This window comes from Gastrolobium bilobum, unplaced genomic scaffold, assembly GCF_033153095.1.
Source record: "Gastrolobium bilobum isolate Gb01-03AN ecotype WA unplaced genomic scaffold, APGP_CSIRO_Gbil_v1 utg7242, whole genome shotgun sequence".
Taxonomy (NCBI): Eukaryota; Viridiplantae; Streptophyta; class Magnoliopsida; order Fabales; family Fabaceae; genus Gastrolobium; species Gastrolobium bilobum.
The window spans coordinates 164,439-185,912 of NW_026898428.1; the positions used below are offsets into that span (position 1 = coordinate 164,439).

A 21,474-nucleotide genomic window follows, 5' to 3' on the forward strand; every position below is an offset into this window, starting at 1 on the left:
TTACAGTTCCTCTATTCATGTGCTTAATAGGAAATGTAGAAAATTAAAAGGACAATGAAAACGATGAGTAGTAGAAAACCCTTATATGCAGTAATGGTACGATTGCACGATATATATTCCAGTTTGCAATTGTGATAATTACCCTGACAACAAGATTGCATGATCCAGTTTGTGTTGCAGCCTAGCAAGATCAAGGCGTTTCAACTCCTCCACCTGTTGAAGAATTTCATATACTCATATAAAACTTTTACACTTATATATGTAATTGTCCAAACTCTGATATATATAGATATCCTTGAGTACTAGCTAGCTAGCAGACACAAAAGTTGCTTATATAAGTAGCAAGGTACCTCAGATTTAATGGTATGAAATATTCTCCCATTAACTTTGGTCGAAACATAGCTAACAACATCACATCCTTCTTGAAGCAATATTTCCATCAAATCTGATAAACGTGAATTGTTCTCCTCGAAACCACTACATAGTGCTATTTCCACACCGCCTGGAATGAGATTGATGTTGACACACTTCACCAGTACACTTGAATGATCTGAACTTTCAATTCCAGTTTCAACCAAACTTAAATTAACCATCTGTTTGAGCCTATCTCTTTTGATTTGGAGTGCATCAATCTTCTGCTTCATAAATTGGACATAATTTGCAGCCTCGCCTATGTGTTCTGAAACCGAACGCTTTCCCTGTAACCCCACATGAAGAGGCAAAATCTAAAACCCATTTTTAATTATGCAAATAATCTTACATATTACCTCCTCCCCTTAGAGTAAGATGAAAGGAGCTGTGCAGTGATTTTTTGTTTTTTTTTTTTGTTTTTTTTGTTTTAAATAAAAAGTTTAGATTTAGGGAAGACACGTCCTCCTTTTAAGGTTAGAGAATATCATCAACCTTATTGAGGATTAGTGGTGGATTTACGTTTCCCCTGTCAATGAGGAAAATTTGATAATCGAATCGAAGGCATGGATAATATGGGTGAAATGTTCAATCCATCGCATATATTATCAACCCTCACTGGCTGCATAGTGACTTAGCCACTATTTAATAAAAACCTAAGCATATATATAAAAGCTGTTATGAGAACAGCAATATATACAACATGCATTGATGGCAATAAGAGGAAAATTTAGAAGTTAAAGACCTTGATGAGTTCAAAAGGGAGTGAAGACCGGAGTGATGAACATAGAATAGACATTTGCTTCCTCCTTTTTCTTTCAATTTCCCGACGAATAATCTTCTTCTCATCATTGTCCGAAGTAGCCAATACATTATGATGATTCTCTTCGGCCATTTTCTGAGCAGGATTACTCCCCTTAAGTGATTATTGGCCCAAAATCAGATCTTGTTCAATAAATATTAGATACTCTTCCTCGACTACAGGATATTTGAAAGAGGGAATCTTTGTATAGATGGAAAGGAAAAACATTGAACGATGATTTTTTTATTGTGTTCTCGGTTTTTTTTTCTTAATATTGTTTTGTAGAATAATTATGGTAATAAGTATTTATGTGTCTTTTTTGTTTTGAAAGTTAAAAGTCAAAATACAAAACAAAAACAACTTAGATATATTCTTTAAATTTGATCTTAAAAACAAAAAATAATTACAATTTTTTAAACTTTTTTTACAAAAGGCTTTATCAAACAAGTTGTTTTTATTTTTTTTTGTTTTGAAAACCAAAAAGCTGTTTTTAGAAACAGTATTCAAACAGGGCCTCAATCTTCAAGTTCCTTGTATGTAATTTTTTTTTAAATAATATTGCACTTTATTCTTTCCCCTTCTATATAATTATCTTTTTGGGTGCGATTTGTGAGGAGCATGTTGATTGTATATGAAAAAACAATTCACATCGTAATATCACTTTTGTCCTTTTATATCTTATGCATAATTAAATATACTTCTTTGGTCTGCAAGGCTTCCTAATGACCTGAATGTAATCCACATGATATATAGTACCTCTTATGAGAGAAAAAAGGACGATAATATTAATAAATAAATAGGGGCACACATCATATTTTAGGACTTTAAATAAATAATTGGGGAGGATTATATTTATAAATTTTTTGTTTACAAACTACACTATGTACTCCCGGAAGTACACTAGGTTACACTATGTACTTCCGGGAGTACATAATGTAATTTGCAAAAATTTATAATTTTTTTTTATAAACGGATCTTTCCTCAAATAACTTTGTTCATATCCGCGATTTCTAGGGCACAACATCACACATAAATCAATAATAACAATAAAAAATTTGTATTGAATATTTTAAGTGTAAAAATGATGTGAGAATAAAATCACTTTTAGATTTTGTATATGAAGCTTGTTGTCTCAAGAAAAAAAATATTTGCATACATATCTCCTTTAATATTAGTTAATAATTCTAAGAGTCTATTGTAGATTTATAATTGAGCAATGAATTATTGATGTAAATGATACTTACTGAAAAGATTTAGATTTTTTGAGGTGAGATACGTATTATAAAAAGTAAATTAATGCATAGAATTGATAAGCGTTGAAGAAAAATTAAGGCTGATAATTTTATAAAATATATAAAAAAATAATAAGAAGGGGAAATCGCGACAATATTATAGATAAAAAAGGTAAAGTAAGGCTTATAATTTTATAAAATATATAAAATAAAAAAGGGTAGATAAAAAAAAAGTGATGCGGAATTAACGTTATGGGAGGTTATGTGCTTTCGAATTGGGGGGGACCAACTTGGTTGTCGGCAATGATCTTGTTGAGCCGCCTATGTATCGAACCTTGAAAGGGGGAAAAGGCAAACCAACATAGACTGATTAACATCCTTTGCCGAGAATACTATACATTATAATATAGAAAAGCTTAAATTTTATAGTTGCCAAGATATTCCATCTTGTGGAGTGTATTTAATAGGGCAAGTTATTTTTTTATTTATTTTAATACATATTAACTATTTTTTGAAACTCTAATCCGTCCCATTAATTTAGTTTTGAGTTTGAGCCTTTGATTTTTCGTATAAATTCTGATTGTCATGATTGAACCTGCTGTTTTTTAGATAGATTAATCCTTGTGATTTAGCTGGATTGGCACTAGACCAATAACCCTACTATAATTATATATTCTTTATTGGTACATCTAAAAAGAAGGGGCGGGGAAAGCGGTAAGAAATTTACATAGCAGAAAATTTGTGGATATTAGGCATATATTAGGTCAAATATCTAAAAGTATTTGATACTTTACATGCGCGTATAGAGTTGAGTTAGCCCAAGACTACACAGGATGACTTAAAATTTTAAGAAATCACAAACTAAGAATGGGGAAGAGGAAAATCCAATTTGTGTTCTTCAACTTTATATGTCGATAACTAGTGTGTGAGTTAACTCACTTGATTGTGACATTTCCTTCTAATTTTGGTAAGAGGTTAAATGCACTTATTTCCTTCTAAGTTTTGAAAAGAGGTTAAGTACACTTAGTTATTTCCTATTCCTTAAACTCTGTGTGTGTGATTCAATGTAAGATTTTTTATTTTTACACCGACGTATGAATAAGAAATCTTACATATAATCATTTAGTCATTGATCCCACACGTATATCTAACAACTCATATAATTAATAAATTAAATTCATTAAATGAAAGTGTGTTTAATGATGAAGAATGAGTGTAACACTTACATCTTTATAAAACATTTCAGATTCCATTTTTTCATTCAAACTTTGAATATGTGCTAAAATCATGTCAACCAAATTTAATTGTGAAGGATGAAAAGTTAAGAACCTTGAGGTCACCACCCCAAAAGTTAGCTCAAGGGGTGGGAGTGTCCAAGGCCTTATAAAAGCCATATTAGTTCTCATCCAATCAATGTGGGACTATATATCTCAACACGCCCCCTTACGCAAGAGCCCTTTAGGCTAGAAGCGTGGAAATTGCACAGGCCATTTTTTGTTTACCTTTTTGTGCTTTTTATTTTTATTTTAATTCCACTTTTTAAAGCGGGGGACAGTGAGGCTCTGATACAAAGTTAAGAACCATGAGGTCACCACCCCAAAAGCTAACTCAAGGCGTGGGAGTGCCCAAGTCCTTATAAAGGCCATATTAGTCGCCCATCCAATCAATGTGGGACTATATATCTCTACATGAAATCCCGTTGGTTACAAATAACTTAGATAAGGAGGTACAAATAAATGAAAAGATATAAATTTATTGTTTTATAGTTTTAAATTAAGATGAAGTCTTAATTTAACTATTATATGGTTTGTCACTTTACTTGAAAGGAGTCACCTTACCTAATGGGTGTAGCTCACTTGACAACATAGGCAAAGTAGATGAGGAGAAAAACTATATTCGATTCCCACCAAATACATATTTAAAAAGGAGCAAGAGGTTTTAGCTGTGACTAAGTCTCGACTCAAAGAATCAAAACTTATAGAAATATCTGAGAACCAACTCATCTCAAAAAATTAATTAGGGTCGGTATACTAAACGAAAAAAAAATAGGAGTCACATTTATTTTGAACAGATGTTCATTTCACAGTATAAAAATTCTAAGCTTGCATAAAGAGCTTAACATGTGTATCACAAAATAAATCGTGAAAAACTTATGTCTGATTTGCTTATGCATAACAGTTCGGCACCAGGAGGCATAAAGGACGGTCATTCCGTGCATGCTCTTCCCTTCTAAACATATGGTCATTAGCTTAGAAACATATGTTCGGGAATAGTCTATATATATACATTAGTCTCCTCTATTCCCTTCTAAACAGTTCGGGAATAGTCTCTATACATTAGTCTCCTCTATTCCCTTCTAAACAGTTCGGGAATAGTCTCTATACATTAGCTTCTTCGAAACATATGTTCATCTTCATGCTAAGCGGTTGGCTTTTGTTGCCTTTCTTTTTATTGTGTGTCATGAGTTATATTTTTCATCAAATAAAAAAAAAAAAAACCAGGCAGAACAAGTGAAGATATCTTAATAAGATATTCTTTTATGGGTTTTACTAATCTCCTTTTACATAAGATAGGTATCTTATGTTGTAGAGAGAAACTAGGTGGGTCCCACCATTACAAGAAAAAAGAAAAAGAAAAAAAAAAGTGAGGTGCGGAAATCGAAGTGAGAGAAAATGAGATAAGCTATCTCATGTAAAAGGAGACTAATATTTCCCTTCTTTTATTCTTTTCTTTTTTTGTAGGGGTTCAATCAGAATCTATAAGATACGGAGTTATTGTGATTTATATGATTTTGGTCAATTAATTTATATTTTTTAGGTTTCTACAGTTAGCCTCAGTTGTACATAGGCTGCACGGAAAAGTGGTCTTAGAAATAGTTTTTGAATGCAATAAAGAACTTTTTTTCTCTTCGTTTTTTCTATGCTATTCTTTTCTAACCCCAATTGTCCCATTCGAGGAGAGAACCAAATTACTAGAAAAAATTGATGAGAAAGAAATAGTGTGACAAGCGCAATAATTGATGAGAAAGAAGTAGTTAACGTAGTCAACGTTACCATTAGTTATCCTATCAAGAGGAGTTGGATCTCTCGTTAGCTGTCCTTCTGAATATAATTCCCATTTAGTTGTGTTTAGGTCTCGTGGCGATATATCTTTTAAGAGGATAACTGAAAGATCATTTCTTATACTGAGATTCTAAGAGAACAATACAAAACTTTCTGAGGGCTTCCTTTCTTTATTTTCAGTGTACTACAAAGAAAGTATTGAATATATATGGTTGTTAGGGTGTGACTGTGTGAGCGTAACTCATAAGGTTCTGAGATTCCCCAAATCCCTCGAGTAACAAGCAGAATGAGTTTTCTTTTCTTTCCTTTTTATATAACTTTTGGATTTTAGTGATGATTGTTGTATGGTCTCTTTTTCTTCGATAGACCAACATCTCATGTGGAAACAACTGTCATTTCCAAATGAGTTAAATTTCTTTTTCACATTATCTTTGCATTTTCAACGGTTCATCTTACGCTTGAAACTTTAAAAAAAGCTATGATGAAAATGAGCAAGTTAAATGTGATCAATTAGCTAACTATTATTCTATTTTCCTTTCCATCGGAGAAGCACGCAACACATTTGTTTTACCCGGTGTTTTAAAACTCCACTCTGCTCTCGGGTTGACCCGAGTCAACCCTGATTCCTCTCCTATGAAGGTTGGGATCACAAGTTGGACCCTACATGCATATCGACTCCTCCGACCCCCAAAATCCGACCGGGTTTCGATGACTCCTGGATTAGAGGAGTCAAAGGGGGTCACTATATGTTTTTTTTTAAAGAAAATTCCAAAAAACAACGTCGTTTTATTAAAAAAATAAAAAATAAAAATACTTGCAAACCTAAATGGTATCTTGGTGAGCCTGAATTTGATGATGTTACTTTTCATTAACTCCATTAGAATATGAGTTTTATACTTTGGTATCTTGATACTTTAATTAAGTTGTGTAATATTGACTTGTGGTTGTAATTGGTGAATTATGTTAAGTATATTTTAAATCTTTTATGATTGATGATTTGTTTTTTAATATTTTCATATAGAATATATATATTTATATTTTTTTAATATATAAAACTGGGTCAGCGTAATGATCCTGTGACCTCTCGATTGAACCTGTTACCTCTGACCTCGACCGGATCGATGGCCGGACCGAATTTTTAAACAATGATTTTACCTATCAATAAAAATGCCACCCTTCAAGAAACCCAATTCATTACTTTTCTGAAAAATCATAAAAACCGGGTGGGGGACATAAGCAGGAAAAAAATATATATATATATATATATATATATATATATATATATATATATATATATATGAGGCAGGATCCTTTGACGCCGGTGTTAAATTTCAATTTTGACACCTCATCTCAGAACCGTTAGATTAATAAAATCAATGACTCTGATTTGCAAGCATGTGACACCATTGATCTTTTTTGATCTAACGGCTCTGAGATGAGGTGTCAAAATTAAAATTTGACACCGGTGTCAAAGGATCCTACCTATATATATATATATATATATATATATATATATAGAAGTAGGATCCTTTGACACTAGTGTCAAATTTAAAATTTGACACCTCATCTGGGAGCTTTTAGATCAAAAAAGATCGACGACTCTGATTTTTAAGTATGTGACACCATTGATCTTTTTTTATGTAACGGCTCCCAGATGAGGTGTCAAATTTCAAATTTGATACTGGTGTCAAATTTCAAATTTGACATCCTACCTCATATATATATATATCGTTTGTCAACATTCCAGTATTTTTTGGCCTTTATGATATATTGTAATAAAGGGGTGTTTGGTATAAGTTTTTTGGTTAAAATACAAAAATGCAGGGTGGGAAAAATTTTTTTACCATGTTTGGTATGAGTTAAAATAAGAAAATCTCAAGATAGTTTTTTCTCCATCATTCATTTTTAACTACAAATGTAAAAAAAAAAATAATCTCATTCCACCCTTGGTATTTTTTTTTCCCATCAATTGAGAAACACATTTTGAGAGAAAATACCCTTATACAATATTTCAACATATGTGTAAAATTGGGCAATTTCGTTAATTCAGTTCAGATTCTTATCAATATTTTACGATCAATAAAATATAGTATTAGTAAAATTAATTTAACTTTTTTGAAAAAAATTGGCCTACCAAATACCTTTTTGTAACTTACTCGAAAAAAAAAATTCTATCATATTTCAATTTTTTTTTTTGGTTAAAAAAAATATCTCTTTTATCAAACGCCTCTTAAATGACATCAAGATATCAATTTTCAAAAGCGTTACAACTATTGGAATAAACTAACTTAACAATTACTAAATAAAAGTAAAAGGTCCCCAGCTAAGTCATTTTATATTACAATAATTCGATTTTTAAACGAAAATTTCATTATTAACCAGCAACTATCTAGTTAGCAATCCGTATATAGTTTGATTAATCAACCCACTTTATTCGAAGGGTATATTTAACAGATTCCGAGATGTTCGTGGCGTGGGAAGTGGGAGTGCAATCAGCGCGTGGGAACATTGTAAAGAGAAACTCTCCATATAATAGGGGCTACTGCTTTTTTATTATAAGGACATCTTAATAATGCATAAAGACAAGCAATATGGACAGTATCAAGAAAAGGCTAAAATTTTATTATATATATACAGTAGAGTATATTTATTTCATTCAACTTCTACACACACATAATAAAGATGGGTCGGTCTTATCTCTATTTTTTTTTCTCTCAAACTCTTATAATTTTTTTTTTTGTAGGTTACAGGGAATAGAACACACAACTACACAGTCACACACACCCTATTACACACACCCACACTTATAATTTTATTTCACTAATACAAAATAATCTATCTCTAACACCATAAAAAAAATATTTCTCATAAAAATATGGAAAAATTATATTTTTTTATCTTTTTTCTTCTCATATAACCCCACATAAACTCTATGTAATTACGTTTATGAGATCGCCTACCTCATGAAATATATTAATCACATAAATATAATTGAGAACATGGAAGTTGGGGGAAGCATGGATTCGGATCATGATATCCTATCAGGATTACTATAATATATTTTGGATTCAAATGGACCTACCAGAACAAACTCCAAGCAGCTTATTTTATTATTTGTGCTGAGGTCATGCTTGTTCTAAGCACTTATAAATCTTCACTACAAACGTTTTTTTGTCAAATAATTATTAAGTTAAACTACATTTCCTTACCAAAAAAAAATTAATTGCTTAACTCACACCGACTTTTTACGACTCTCAGCATCATCGGCGGCTAATTTTGTATTTCTACTATCAATTATGAGACTTAAAAGATAAAATGAACATTTTGGATGAAGTCTCAGTATGCCTATGTCAAAATTAGATGTTCAAAATTTTAATAAAATTTTTATATATATCATCTAAAATCTCAAATTTGATACATGCACAAAATTAGATGCATGTGTCATGACTCATGACACATGACACATGACACTAAGAGTTGTGAAGAAAGAAAAATGCCCTTAATTGGTAGGATTGTTCATGATTTGTTTATCACTACTAACAGAGTTGTTTCTATTCAAATGAATTAAAATGTAGCACATTTTTATCTTTTGTTGGGAGGAGATTATAATTTGTTAAAATAGAAAGGAGGACAATGTAATTTGAGTATCTCTCAACTGAGAGAGTGTAATTTACCCTAATTAAAAACATAAATAATCTACCCAAAAAAAAAAACTAAATTCAGTTTCAGGAAATCTGACCTATTCAAGCAAAGCACATCTGTAAATATTTTGCTTTTCATTATTCTATCACTTGATGCAGATAGACATAAAGGAGCATTGGTTAATGCCATATTTAATCAGGTATACCTTTCTTTAAGAATACCAAATATTTTATTAACTTAGGAAAAAGAACTAAAAAGTATGCCACTACGGATTTAGAATGGAATTTTTTCCCCAAGCAATCATGCATTAAATGATGCCGGTGGGTTAGGGTTTCCAGCTAACAGTGGCCTATTGACCTTGACGCAGAGCAGTTCAAATGATGGTTATCGTCTTGTTTAAGTCATCAGAAATTGGATCAAGTGTAATTAAGGTGTGTTTTTCTATAAAATAAAAGTATATATGAATTTGATCACTGTTAGTAGAAAAATCAATGTGTATGCAAGTACAAGTTAAAATATAAAGGATATTATTAAAGGAGATTATATCTCTGGTCTTGTAGAAATCAAAATTTTGTCATGTTAAAATAAAAAGATATATAATATTAAAAAAGTGAGAGGGCACTTTATTAAATGAATTGATCTTGTCTTTTTTTTTTAACATGACAAAACATTTGGTTCCTACGACATGATGGATGCATTTCCCTTTCAAAAATTATGATAAGATATTAAAATAGGGAAAATTGTTTGTGCTTCAAAAGAATGTAGATTGTGTCCATTTAATTTTTTTTACTCTATGTACTCCCGGTATTACATAGTTATAATATGAAAAGTTACTTTTTTTTTCTTTTTCTCTCTTCAGTCACATCAGTTGACGTGAAAAGTAAAAAAAAAAAAAAAATCAATTTTTCATGTTATAACTATGTAGTATCGAGAGTACGTAGAGTAAAAAACTAAAATGACACACCCTAAACCCATTAAAATAAGGAAAAGCCTTTTGTTCTTTAAAAGGTTGTAAGTTGGATCCTTTTAGTTTTTATTCTATGTACTCCCGACAGTATATAGTTATAGGGTTTTATAAGAGTTATGTTGTAGGAAAAGTGATTGTGTAATGTTATAGAGATTTGTTTTGCGTGTCTTAATTTTTTATTTTTTATTTTTGCTTTAAAAAGTGCGGGCCCCACAAAATGTTGTGTGTGTAGAAATTTTTTTATGTCATGTGACATGATAGATCAAATCCCATAGTTATAACATGAAAAGTTTTTTTTTTCTCTCCTCAGTCACATCAGCTGAGCTGAAAAGTGAAAAAAAAATAACTTTTCATGTTATAACTATGTACTACTGGGAGTACATAGAGTAAAAAATTAAAAGGACACAACTTACATCCTTTAAAATGACACACACTAAACCTTTAAAATTAAAATAAAAATATTTTCTTTAAAAAACCATTTCAATCCAAAAGTTTAAACTGTTTGGTGAGACTACATTAATAATTTTATATTTTTTAATATACCCCCTCACTGTACTTAAAAGTGGATAATACACAAGTCCACGTACTTGTGCTAAAAAACTCCACAATATTTAAGTATTTATTAATTAAATGGGGATGATGAGGATCTAACACGCTCGTGACCACTTGATCCCGAAGACTCTGATACCATATAACGAATTATTTTAATCCAAAAATTTAAGCTGTTGAACGAGGTTACATTAAAAAATTTATATTTCTATAACATTTTTCTTACGAAATAAAAAAGACAAATTGTCATCAATCCTTTCTGGTTTAGTCTTCTACTCTTCCTTGAGAGTTGTAGTATACTATTTTAATGCATACTGAACATGCTTCGAGCAAGTATCAAACATGCCACCATTTGATTAGATAATATGATGGGAAAAACAAGTATCATGTTGTAGGACAATTTTCTTGTCATGCTATAGAGACAATAAGTGCGGGGTCCACCATGTTTAAAATTAAAAGAAAAGGAAAAAAATACAGCACAAATATCGATGTATGTGTAGGAAACTTTACATTTGTCATGCAACATGACAAATGTAAAACCCTAATATGATATGTACAAAGAAAACAAATCAAATTGTTTAAAATATTTTTTTTGTGTGTGTGGAAAATTGTTTTAGATAAATTAACGACTTTTTATTTGATTCTATTTTCAGTTGTTGGCTGTAATCTTTTTTTTTGTTATTTTATTGATCACAGTAATTCTAATATATATTGATTAACACTTCATTTGGAATAAATTAATCAGATTTGTGTGTAAACTTTTGGGTACTTAAAAAGTTAAAATTACTAAAAACCCAAAAATTTAAGTTAGTAAATGATGGGCGGTAATATAAAGTAATTATCTCACCCAACAACTTAAGTTGTTAATCGACGTGTTTTCAATAATTTTATATTATATTTCCCTAAGAGTTGATAATATGAAATAAGATCCAGAAAAATATAGATCAAATATCAACGAAAAAGAATTATATTATCAGATTCTTATAGCATGACGTTTTTTTTTTCTTTTTTCTTGGCCACAACTCCTCATTTAAAAAAAAACTTCATAAGCATTATGTTAGAGACGTATAAAAATCATTAAGGTAGCCTCACTCAAAAGCTTAAATTTTTGAATTGAATTAGTTCTTTACTAAACGATTATCACCGCTATCCTTTTTTTTTATTTGGAAACTGGTCCTAATTATTTCTTTGAGATGAATCAGAACCTCCGGTATCCCTACGTGTTCGACTCTTTGAGTTGGTGAGATTCGAACGGAGGTCCTCTTCCACCACTCAGTCCCCATGCTACCAACTGAGCCACCACACTTGGATACCATTTAGTTAATGATTAAATAAAACCTTGTGTAGTTTCTTAATACATTTAGGTGAGCTTGTGCATTGTCCACCCTTCAAGCCCAATAAGCTCTCGTGTGAAAGTGTGTGTTAGAGAAATATAAAAACCATTAAAATAACCTCACCGTTTATATTTTTGGACTGAATTTGAGACAAATGCCTAGACCACAGGCATTCCGCTGACATGTTTGTATCACATCCATCCTTTGGGATTTTGTTTGTCTGGTGGGTACCAAAGGAACCTCCAATGACAGTTCATTCCTTCGGTGTAAAGGCAATATTTATTGATCATTCTTTGTTCGTTGTTTTAGGATACCAATGATAGATAAGGAAGTAGATATGTTTGTTAGGGTTTGTGATCTTTGAGGGGCCATATAAGGATTACCTCTAATGTCTGACCTTATCTTATGTCGGAGATGGACTTCCATCGCTGTCCCTGGACATTGACTGGGCAATGAAAACATAAGTTTTCTCTTATTATGATGGTCCACGGCATGCACGGAGACCCACTATATATTCGCCAATTTTTATACAGCTTCCATTAATTTTTAAAGTACTATTCTACTATAATCATAGACCAGTTGACGATTATGGAATTGTTTGAAACAAGTTGTTGCAAGGAATAAAGCACACAATTAAGTCGTTTAATCAAGGCTTCTATTTGACCCCCTCAAACAAAATACTAAGAATCTTTCTTAAGCTTCTATAATTTTTAGGGCAATCACTAAAATTTTCATATTCATAATGATTTACATGGTGCTATAGCTAATCTAATTTAAGAAAGGGAATTACTTTTCTCATGTTACATAAACAAAATATTATCTCCTACACTCACATTTCTCAAATGGGTCCCACAAATTTTTTTTCTCTCACCTTTAACTTTTTTCTCTCTCCTACTTTTTGTTTGAGCATGAGATAGTACTTCTCTTATACAACATAAGAGAAGTATTACCCTTTAAGAAATATTGAACTTGTTTTGATAAATGAACGTTTCCCATGGGAAAAACCCGTAAGTTTAGGTCTTTTTCTATTTTTGGATATTAGTTTCTTTATATATATATATATATATATATATATATATATATATATGAAAAAATATTTATCGTTTTAAAGGATGGTTATTTTAATTAAAATTAATATTTTTTTATTTAAAATTTAAATTAAACAAAAAACTACTCGCTTTTTTCCCCTATAATTTTTGTTGTGTATCTCTTTCTCTCACTTAAAATGATACAATTTTATGTCCTTTAAAAAGACAAACACTAAACTCATATATATATATGTGTGTGTGTGTGCGCTTATCATTTCTCAAGTCACTTGAGATAATTTTGTCTCTAGTCACTAAATCATAACCGTACAAAGATGGATAAATTGTGATAAAGGAAGAGAGAGAAAAAGAGAATAATAAATATTCAAAGGTGAATCAATTAATATAAGAAAATAAAGAAACAAAACGACATAGTTTTGAGATAACTGGAGATAAATATATCTCAAGTGACTTGAGAATTTCTCTCTCTCTCTATATATCTATATATATATATAGGCTTTAATGTTTCTAAAGTGAATGTAGATAAATTATCTACATTCGCTCCCAAAACAACGTCGTTTTAGGTTAAAAAAAATATAATGAAAAAACTATTATAACTCTGGAATAAATTATAATTATAAAAATACATTGATTTCCACCTCAAAACGATGTCGTTTTGAGCTCAATGTAGATAAGTCATCTACATTGACTGTAGAAAAAGCGAACCCATATATATATTGTGATAGATAAAATTATATATTTATTGAGTTTATTCTCTGTCTTTTTGGAGATAAAAAAAAATCAAGTATATTGTTTAATCAGTATTGTCCCATTTTTTTAAATTAATAAAAGTGAACTTCAAACACAAAGTAAATTAGTATCATGATATTTTAAAACTTATAATTTTTGAAAAATAAATCGTAAATTATAAGATTGTTTTACTTAAATCAATATATCTTGTATAATATTGTAATATTGTATATTGATATAGTATATTTTAAAATATATTTTATAAAACCTCTCTTAATTTTATTTAATTTTTAAATTTATAAACTTCAACACATGATAATTTTTTAATATTTATTTTAGCCAAAGGGAGGAAGAAAGGAATTGGGAGTAGGTAGGACCACTGGCAGAGCCACATAAAATTTGGGATACACTCTGCCAGGAATAAATTTTAATAAATTATAATTATTACTTATAATTATATAATTAATTATTATTAGGCTTCGTTAAAATTATAATTTGGCCCGATTATAAGTTATAATTTGGTCCTATCTAAAAATTAAAATATATTTAGTGAGAGATTTGAATAAATTACATTAAGTTATGTGTGTTTAATCTTCACTTATATAAAAAAATAAAATATTTTTAGTAAGATTGTAACTTTTCTTGATGCTATCTAGCTACTTAAATACTCTATATTTAATATAATTAAAATATATTATAATATGAACTAACTAAAATTAAAGTAAATAAATATACATATAATTTTTTTGCCTAGCTTCAAATTGGAGGCTAGCTTCGCTAGATCGTTTGGTACAATGTTTTCTTTAGGATTCCTGAGAAACTGAAGGTGGTAATCTTATTTATTCACGTTTGCTATGAGATTTTTAAAATTTTCTTAGAAATGTGATTTTTTCGGAAATTTTTCTGTGTAATTTTTTTGAAAATACCATCCAAGAATATCACCCGCGGGGTGGTATTCTAGGATTTCTATGAATTCTTTTTTTTAATACAACTAAATATAATATCAAAAAAATTAACTCAATATTTCTGAAAATATATTAACCTACCAAATTATTTTTTGATAATATTTTCAGAAAATTCATTTTTCGATCATATTTCTTAACCAAACAAGAATCAAGAATCGAATTTGTCTCATTTCTTAACGAGACATGCAGTAACAACACTGAATAGGGGTGTCAATATAAGTCTTGACACGGAGGTCGACCCGTAACACGACACAAAAATTCGTCTTCGGGTTGACCCGTAAAAAAATTCGTGTCGTGTTCGTGTTTATGAATTCGTGTTCGTGTTGACCCATATTTTTTTTTAATTATTTTATTTTTATTTTTATTTTATTTTATTTTATTTTTTTATTTTCAATATATTTTTTTAAAATTTTTTATCAATTACCATATTGACCCCTATTTTGCGTGTTATTCGTGTCCTGTCGTGTTAACCTGCAAAAAATTTTCGTTAAAATTATAATTTGGCCCGATTATAAGTTATAATTTGGTCCTATCTAAAAATTAAAATATATTTAGTGAGAGATTTGAATAAATTACATTAAGTTATGTGTGTTTAATCTTCACTTATATAAAAAAATAAAATATTTTTAGTAAGATTGTAACTTTTCTTGATGCTATCTAGCTACTTAAATACTCTATATTTAATATAATTAAAATATATTATAATATGAACTAACTAAAATTAAAGTAAATAAATATACATATAATTTTTTTGCCTAGCTTCAAATTGGAGGCTAGCTTCGCTAGATCGTTTGGTACAATGTTTTCTTTAGGATTCCTGAGAAACTGAAGGTGGTAATCTTATTTATTCACGTTTGCTATGAGATTTTTAAAATTTTCTTAGAAATGTGATTTTTTCGGAAATTTATTTTCTGTGTAATTTTTTTGAAAATACCATCCAAGAATATCACCCGCGGGGTGGTATTCTAGGATTTCTATGAATTCTTTTTTTTAATACAACTAAATATAATATCAAAAAAATTAACTCAATATTTCTGAAAATATATTAACCTACCAAATTATTTTTTGATAATATTTTCAGAAAATTCATTTTTCGATCATATTTCTTAACCAAACAAGAATCAAGAATCGAATTTGTCTCATTTCTTAACGAGACATGCAGTAACAACACTGAATAGGGGTGTCAATATAAGTCTTGACACGGAGGTCGACCCGTAACACGACACAAAAATTCGTCTTCGGGTTGACCCGTAAAAAAATTCGTGTCGTGTTCGTGTTTATGAATTCGTGTTCGTGTTGACCCATATTTTTTTTTAATTATTTTATTTTTATTTTTATTTTATTTTATTTTATTTTTTTATTTTCAATATATTTTTTTAAAATTTTTTATCAATTACCATATTGACCCCTATTTTGCGTGTTATTCGTGTCCTGTCGTGTTAACCTGCAAAAAATTTTCGTTAAAATTATAATTTGGCCCGATTATAAGTTATAATTTGGTCCTATCTAAAAATTAAAATATATTTAGTGAGAGATTTGAATAAATTACATTAAGTTATGTGTGTTTAATCTTCACTTATATAAAAAAATAAAATATTTTTAGTAAGATTGTAACTTTTCTTGATGCTATCTAGCTACTTAAATACTCTATATTTAATATAATTAAAATATATTATAATATGAACTAACTAAAATTAAAGTAAATAAATATACATATAATTTTTTTGCCTAGCTTCAAATTGGAGGCTAGCTTCGCTAGATCGTTTGGTACAATGTTTTCTTTAGGATTCCTGAGAAACTGAAGGTGGTAATCTTATTTATTCACGTTTGCTATGAGATTTTTAAAATTTTCTTAGAAATGTGATTTTTTCGGAATTTTATTTTCTGTGTAATTTTTTTGAAAATACCATCCAAGAATATCACCCGCGGGGTGGTATTCTAGGATTTCTATGAATTCTTTTTTTTAATACAACTAAATATAATATCAAAAAAATTAACTCAATATTTCTGAAAATATATTAACCTACCAAATTATTTTTTGATAATATTTTCAGAAAATTCATTTTTCGATCATATTTCTTAACCAAACAAGAATCAAGAATCGAATTTGTCTCATTTCTTAACGAGACATGCAGTAACAACACTGAATAGGGGTGTCAATATAAGTCTTGACACGGAGGTCGACCCGTAACACGACACAAAAATTCGTCTTCGGGTTGACCCGTAAAAAAATTCGTGTCGTGTTCGTGTTTATGAATTCGTGTTCGTGTTGACCCATATTTTTTTTTAATTATTTTATTTTTATTTTTATTTTATTTTATTTTATTTTTTTATTTTCAATATATTTTTTTAAATTTTTTTATCAATTACCATATTGACCCCTATTTTGCGTGTTATTCGTGTCCTGTCGTGTTAACCTGCAAAAAATTTGTATTGTGTCAGTGTTGAAGACTTTGACACGTGTCGTGTTCGTGTTGATGTATTCATGTCGTGTCGAATTCGTGTCGTGTCAACTCGTTTTGACATCCCTAACAGTGAAGCACTGGTCTGATCTACAGTTACATATAATATTTAAATTTGTGTATACTTTATTTAAATATTAAGTTATCTTAATTTCAATGGATTCATTAATTAAAGTTATGATAATATCGAGTCCAAGTCCAAAAATCAATTTTTAGTCAACCTGAACCATGAAAACAGCTGTCCACCTGAGTCATTCCTATTGTTTCTTAATTTATGTTTTATTTTAGCTAGTTGTTGTACCTATGCAACTTTCCAATAACTGTTTCTCCGGCCCTTTTATTTGTTTGTCAATTAAACAACTTATCGTTTAAAACATCAATCATATACAGAAAATGTTGGGAAATTCGTTCCCTCAAACTCCAATGTCAAGCGGGTCCAGGAGAAGCCCGTAGTGAGGAACCACCACCAATGAGCTAAGGCTACACCAACCGTAGCAAGTGGATCCGACACCATGTCTCAACCCAAAACCTTAAGGCTTGGGTTCATAGGTCCTTTCACTTATATACTATTCACTTAACTCATTACCAACCAATGTGGGACTCATGACACTTGAATATCTCAACAATAGATGTGGTGTCGGCCCACTTATTATGGTTTGTCATTTAACCCATTGGTGGATGAGTCCCACATTGGTTGGTAATGAGCTAAGTGAATAGTATATAAGTGAAAGGACCCATGAACCCAAGCCTTAAGGTTTTGGGTTGAGATGTAGTGTCGGCCCACTTATTATGGTTTGTCATTTGGCCCATTGGTGGATGTACCCTTTGCAAAGGGTTTTGGGCTCCTTCGTTTCATTCCCAACAGTGGTATCAGAGCTGGATTGGGCTCGAGCTAGCCTAGTGATTGGCTAGGAGGCGGGTCGAGTACTTTGCGCTTCGGGTACTCGGTTGAGGGGGAGCATACCAATGGTGGGTTTCACACTTGAGGGGGAGATTGTTGAGATATTCAAGTGTGATGAGTCTCACATTGGTTGGTAATGAGCTAAGTGAATAGTATATAAGTGAAAGGACCTATGAACCCAAGCCTTAAGGTTTTGGGTTGAGACATGGTGTCGAATCCACTTGCTACGGTTGGTGTAGCCTTAGCTCATTGGTGGTGGCCCTCGCCATGGGCTTCCTTGGACCCGCTTGACATTGGAGTTTGAGAGAACGAATTTCCCAACAGAAAAAGGTACAAAAGAATATATATTTGCCGAAATACGCCACATGGGACCAAAATTCCATTGGAAACTTTTTTTTTTTTTTTTTTTTTTTGGTTTTATCATGGTTCGTCAATCATTCAACTTTCACAAGAGTCACAACTATACAGAATGAGGGCGAATTACAGAATAATAATAAAGTGGCAATGCATTTAGATATTTTAACCTGATGAGCCACAACTTTTGACCTAAATATGTGATCCACGCACGGCAAATTTCTCCTGTCGTAAACACCATTATAACCACCAATTATTATTATTATAATGCAACAATCACATAATTGTGGGCAAAGTAAACATCATAAAGCATCTAAGCTGTTTTCCCAAGAATTATTATACTGCTACAAAGTTCATGACGTGGCAGCTTCAACTGATTTTTTTTTTTTTTTTTGGTAAAAAGCTTGAACTGAATTTAATAGCAGAGCAACGTTGGAAAATTTATAGTGCGGTTTGTCGGAAAAAAATTTATTTAATGCTTTTTAATAAATTAATTACGTATTTATTACAGTTTTAGAAATAATTACATATTTATTACACAATAAGATGTCCATTTTGGGCGTCACAATAAGATGCCCATTTTGGGCGTCACTAATGACGCCTATATTGGGCGTCACTCAAGAGACAATCACGCCTAAATTTGGGCGTCACTCATTAGTTGTTGACACGTGTCATATTTTTTTTTCAAAATAATAATAATTTAATTATAAAACTTTTGAAAGCCATAACTTTTGACTCGGGTATCCAAATCAGGTAATTCTTTTTTTGATTCCACATAAATTTTCGAGAGCTACGCAATGACATCTCATTTGACATATTTTATTTCTCATAAACACAATTTAAATTTGCAAAAATGGTATTATAAGAGCGGTTAAACCCAGAAGCCTCTGAGTTCTGAGTTTGTGATTTAATATAAAAAAATAAAAAAATTTGATTTGTGATTTAAATTTTTTTATAATAATTTTTTTATTATAACAAAATATTTGTTTGTGATTTAAATTAAAAATAAAAAATAAAAATAAAAATTATTATTAATAAGAAAAACAAAATAAAGATTTGATTTGTGATTTAAACTAAAAAACTAATTTGAAAAATATGTAGAAATAAAGGAAATAATTAAATAAATATTCTAAATCTCTAAAGAAAAAGGATATTATTTTTGAAATTAACGATTAATACTATAAGCTTCTGGATTATTATTCGTGATATGAAATTAATGATAGCTTATGAATATTTTTCAAAAATAAAATTACCTAAATTAGGCTTCATTGCCTCTTGATTGAAACTCAATTTAGACGTGATTGGTGACGTGTCAGGTGCTGACACGTGTTGACACATGTCACATTTTTAAACTCAGAAGCCTCTGAGTTCTGGGTTTGTGATTTAATATAAAAAATAAATCAAGATTTGATGTGTGATTTAAATTAAAAAAATAAAATTTTTATTTTTATTATAAAAAAAATTTGGTTTGTGATTTAAATTAAAAATAACAATTATTATTAATAAGAAAAATAAAATAAAGATTTGATTTGTGATTTAAACTCAAAAATCAATTTGAAAAATCTGTATTAATAAATGAAATAATTCAATAAATATTCTAAATCTCTAAGGAATAAGGATTTTATTTTTGAAAAACATTCATAAGCCATCATTAATTTCAGACTAAGAATCAAATCGCAAATCAAATTTTTATTTATTTTTTAATTTAAATCACAAACCAAATCTTTATTTATTTTTTTATATTAAATCACAAATCCATAACTCAGAGGCTTTTGGGTTTAACCGCTCTTATAATATCATTCTTGCAAATTTAAATTATATTTTTGAGAAATTAAATATATCAAATGAGATGTCATTGCGTAGATATCGAAAATTTATGTAGAATCAAAAAAAGAATTACCTGATTTGGTTACCCGAGTCAAAAGTTATGACCTTCAGAAGTTTTATTATTAAATTATTAATTTTTTGGAAAAAATATGACACGTGTCAACACCTAATGAGTGACGCCCAAATTTAGGCGTGATTGCCTCTTGAGTGACGCCCAATATAAACGTCATTGGTGACGTCCAAAATGGGCGTCTTATTGTGAAATAAATATGTAATTATTTTCAAAACTGTAATAAATGCGTAATTAATTTATTAAAAAGCATTAAATAAATTTTTTTGCCGCGGTTTGTCACATAAAACGAATTGGGATTATTTATAAATTTTATTGAAAATGGAAAAATTTTAAATTACGAAATATTATGCACAAAAATATTTTATAAATTAGTTAAACTCTTAAACTGATATTATTACTAGAAAATATGATACAAAATACATCTACTGTACTGATAAACTAAATATCGTCTCATTCAAATGACACCTTGGGTAGTATTATTTTTTTTCTATTTTTTAATTTTTTTTTTCTATTTTTTTTAAGTTGGTGGGAGTTTTTAATTGTATATTTGCCAATGATAAGGAATATTCATATTATATATATATATATATATATATATATATATTTCATAAATGTTTGGCCTTAATTTTATATTTTATTGTTACATTATTTATTAATAATATTATTTTTTGTAATGATTTAATAAATATTATAAAAAATTCACGATTATATTTTGAGAAATTAATACAAAGTAATGAAACTAAAAATATTATATATAATTGATTGTATTAATTTATTAAACTTCCCTTATAAACTTATAATTTATTCAAATTAAAGATGTTATAGAATATTAATTTCGTTTATTGAAAAATGTAAGTCAAGTATATAATTTTTTTTATTAATGTTAATACAACGATATTTGAGACATTTATATTTTGTGTTTTTTTACTACAATACGTAATAACATCTCATTGTTTTATGATAATTTTAAATTTATATAAAAACCTAATTATGACTATAAATTTAGTATTCCACCAGGGTATTGTTACCTTATAAGACTACAATTAATTAGTATTTGACTTTCCATTTCCTTTCTAAATATGAATTTTTTTATTTTTTTTTGGTAAACCCTTTCTAAATAT

The 21,474-nt window shown here is 29.5% G+C and overlaps 1 protein-coding gene across 1 annotated transcript; it reads right to left on the reverse strand.

The window, feature by feature from the left end:
- Nucleotides 1–138: 138 nt before the first annotated feature.
- LOC133316258 (transcription factor bHLH118-like) lies at nucleotides 139–1,303 on the reverse strand. Its single transcript, XM_061517988.1, has 3 exons — nucleotides 1,154–1,303; nucleotides 351–698; nucleotides 139–213 (listed from the first exon to the last, which is right to left on the reverse strand). Exons 1-3 carry the CDS (start codon nucleotides 1,301–1,303, stop codon nucleotides 139–141), a joined length of 573 nt encoding a protein of 190 aa, XP_061373972.1.
- Nucleotides 1,304–21,474: the final 20,171 nt, after the last annotated feature.

Bases quoted from the DNA above. Each gene is read 5' to 3' on its own strand.
- LOC133316258 (XM_061517988.1), bottom strand. From the start codon at position 1,303: ATGGCCGAAGAGAATCATCATAATGTATTGGCTACTTCGGACAATGAT. The intron at 699-1,153 runs GTCTTTAACTTC...GTGGGGTTACAG, and splicing joins TCCCTTTTGAACTCATCAAG to GGAAAGCGTTCGGTTTCAGA. The intron at 214-350 runs GTACCTTGCTAC...ATTCTTCAACAG, and splicing joins TTCATACCATTAAATCTGAG to GTGGAGGAGTTGAAACGCCT.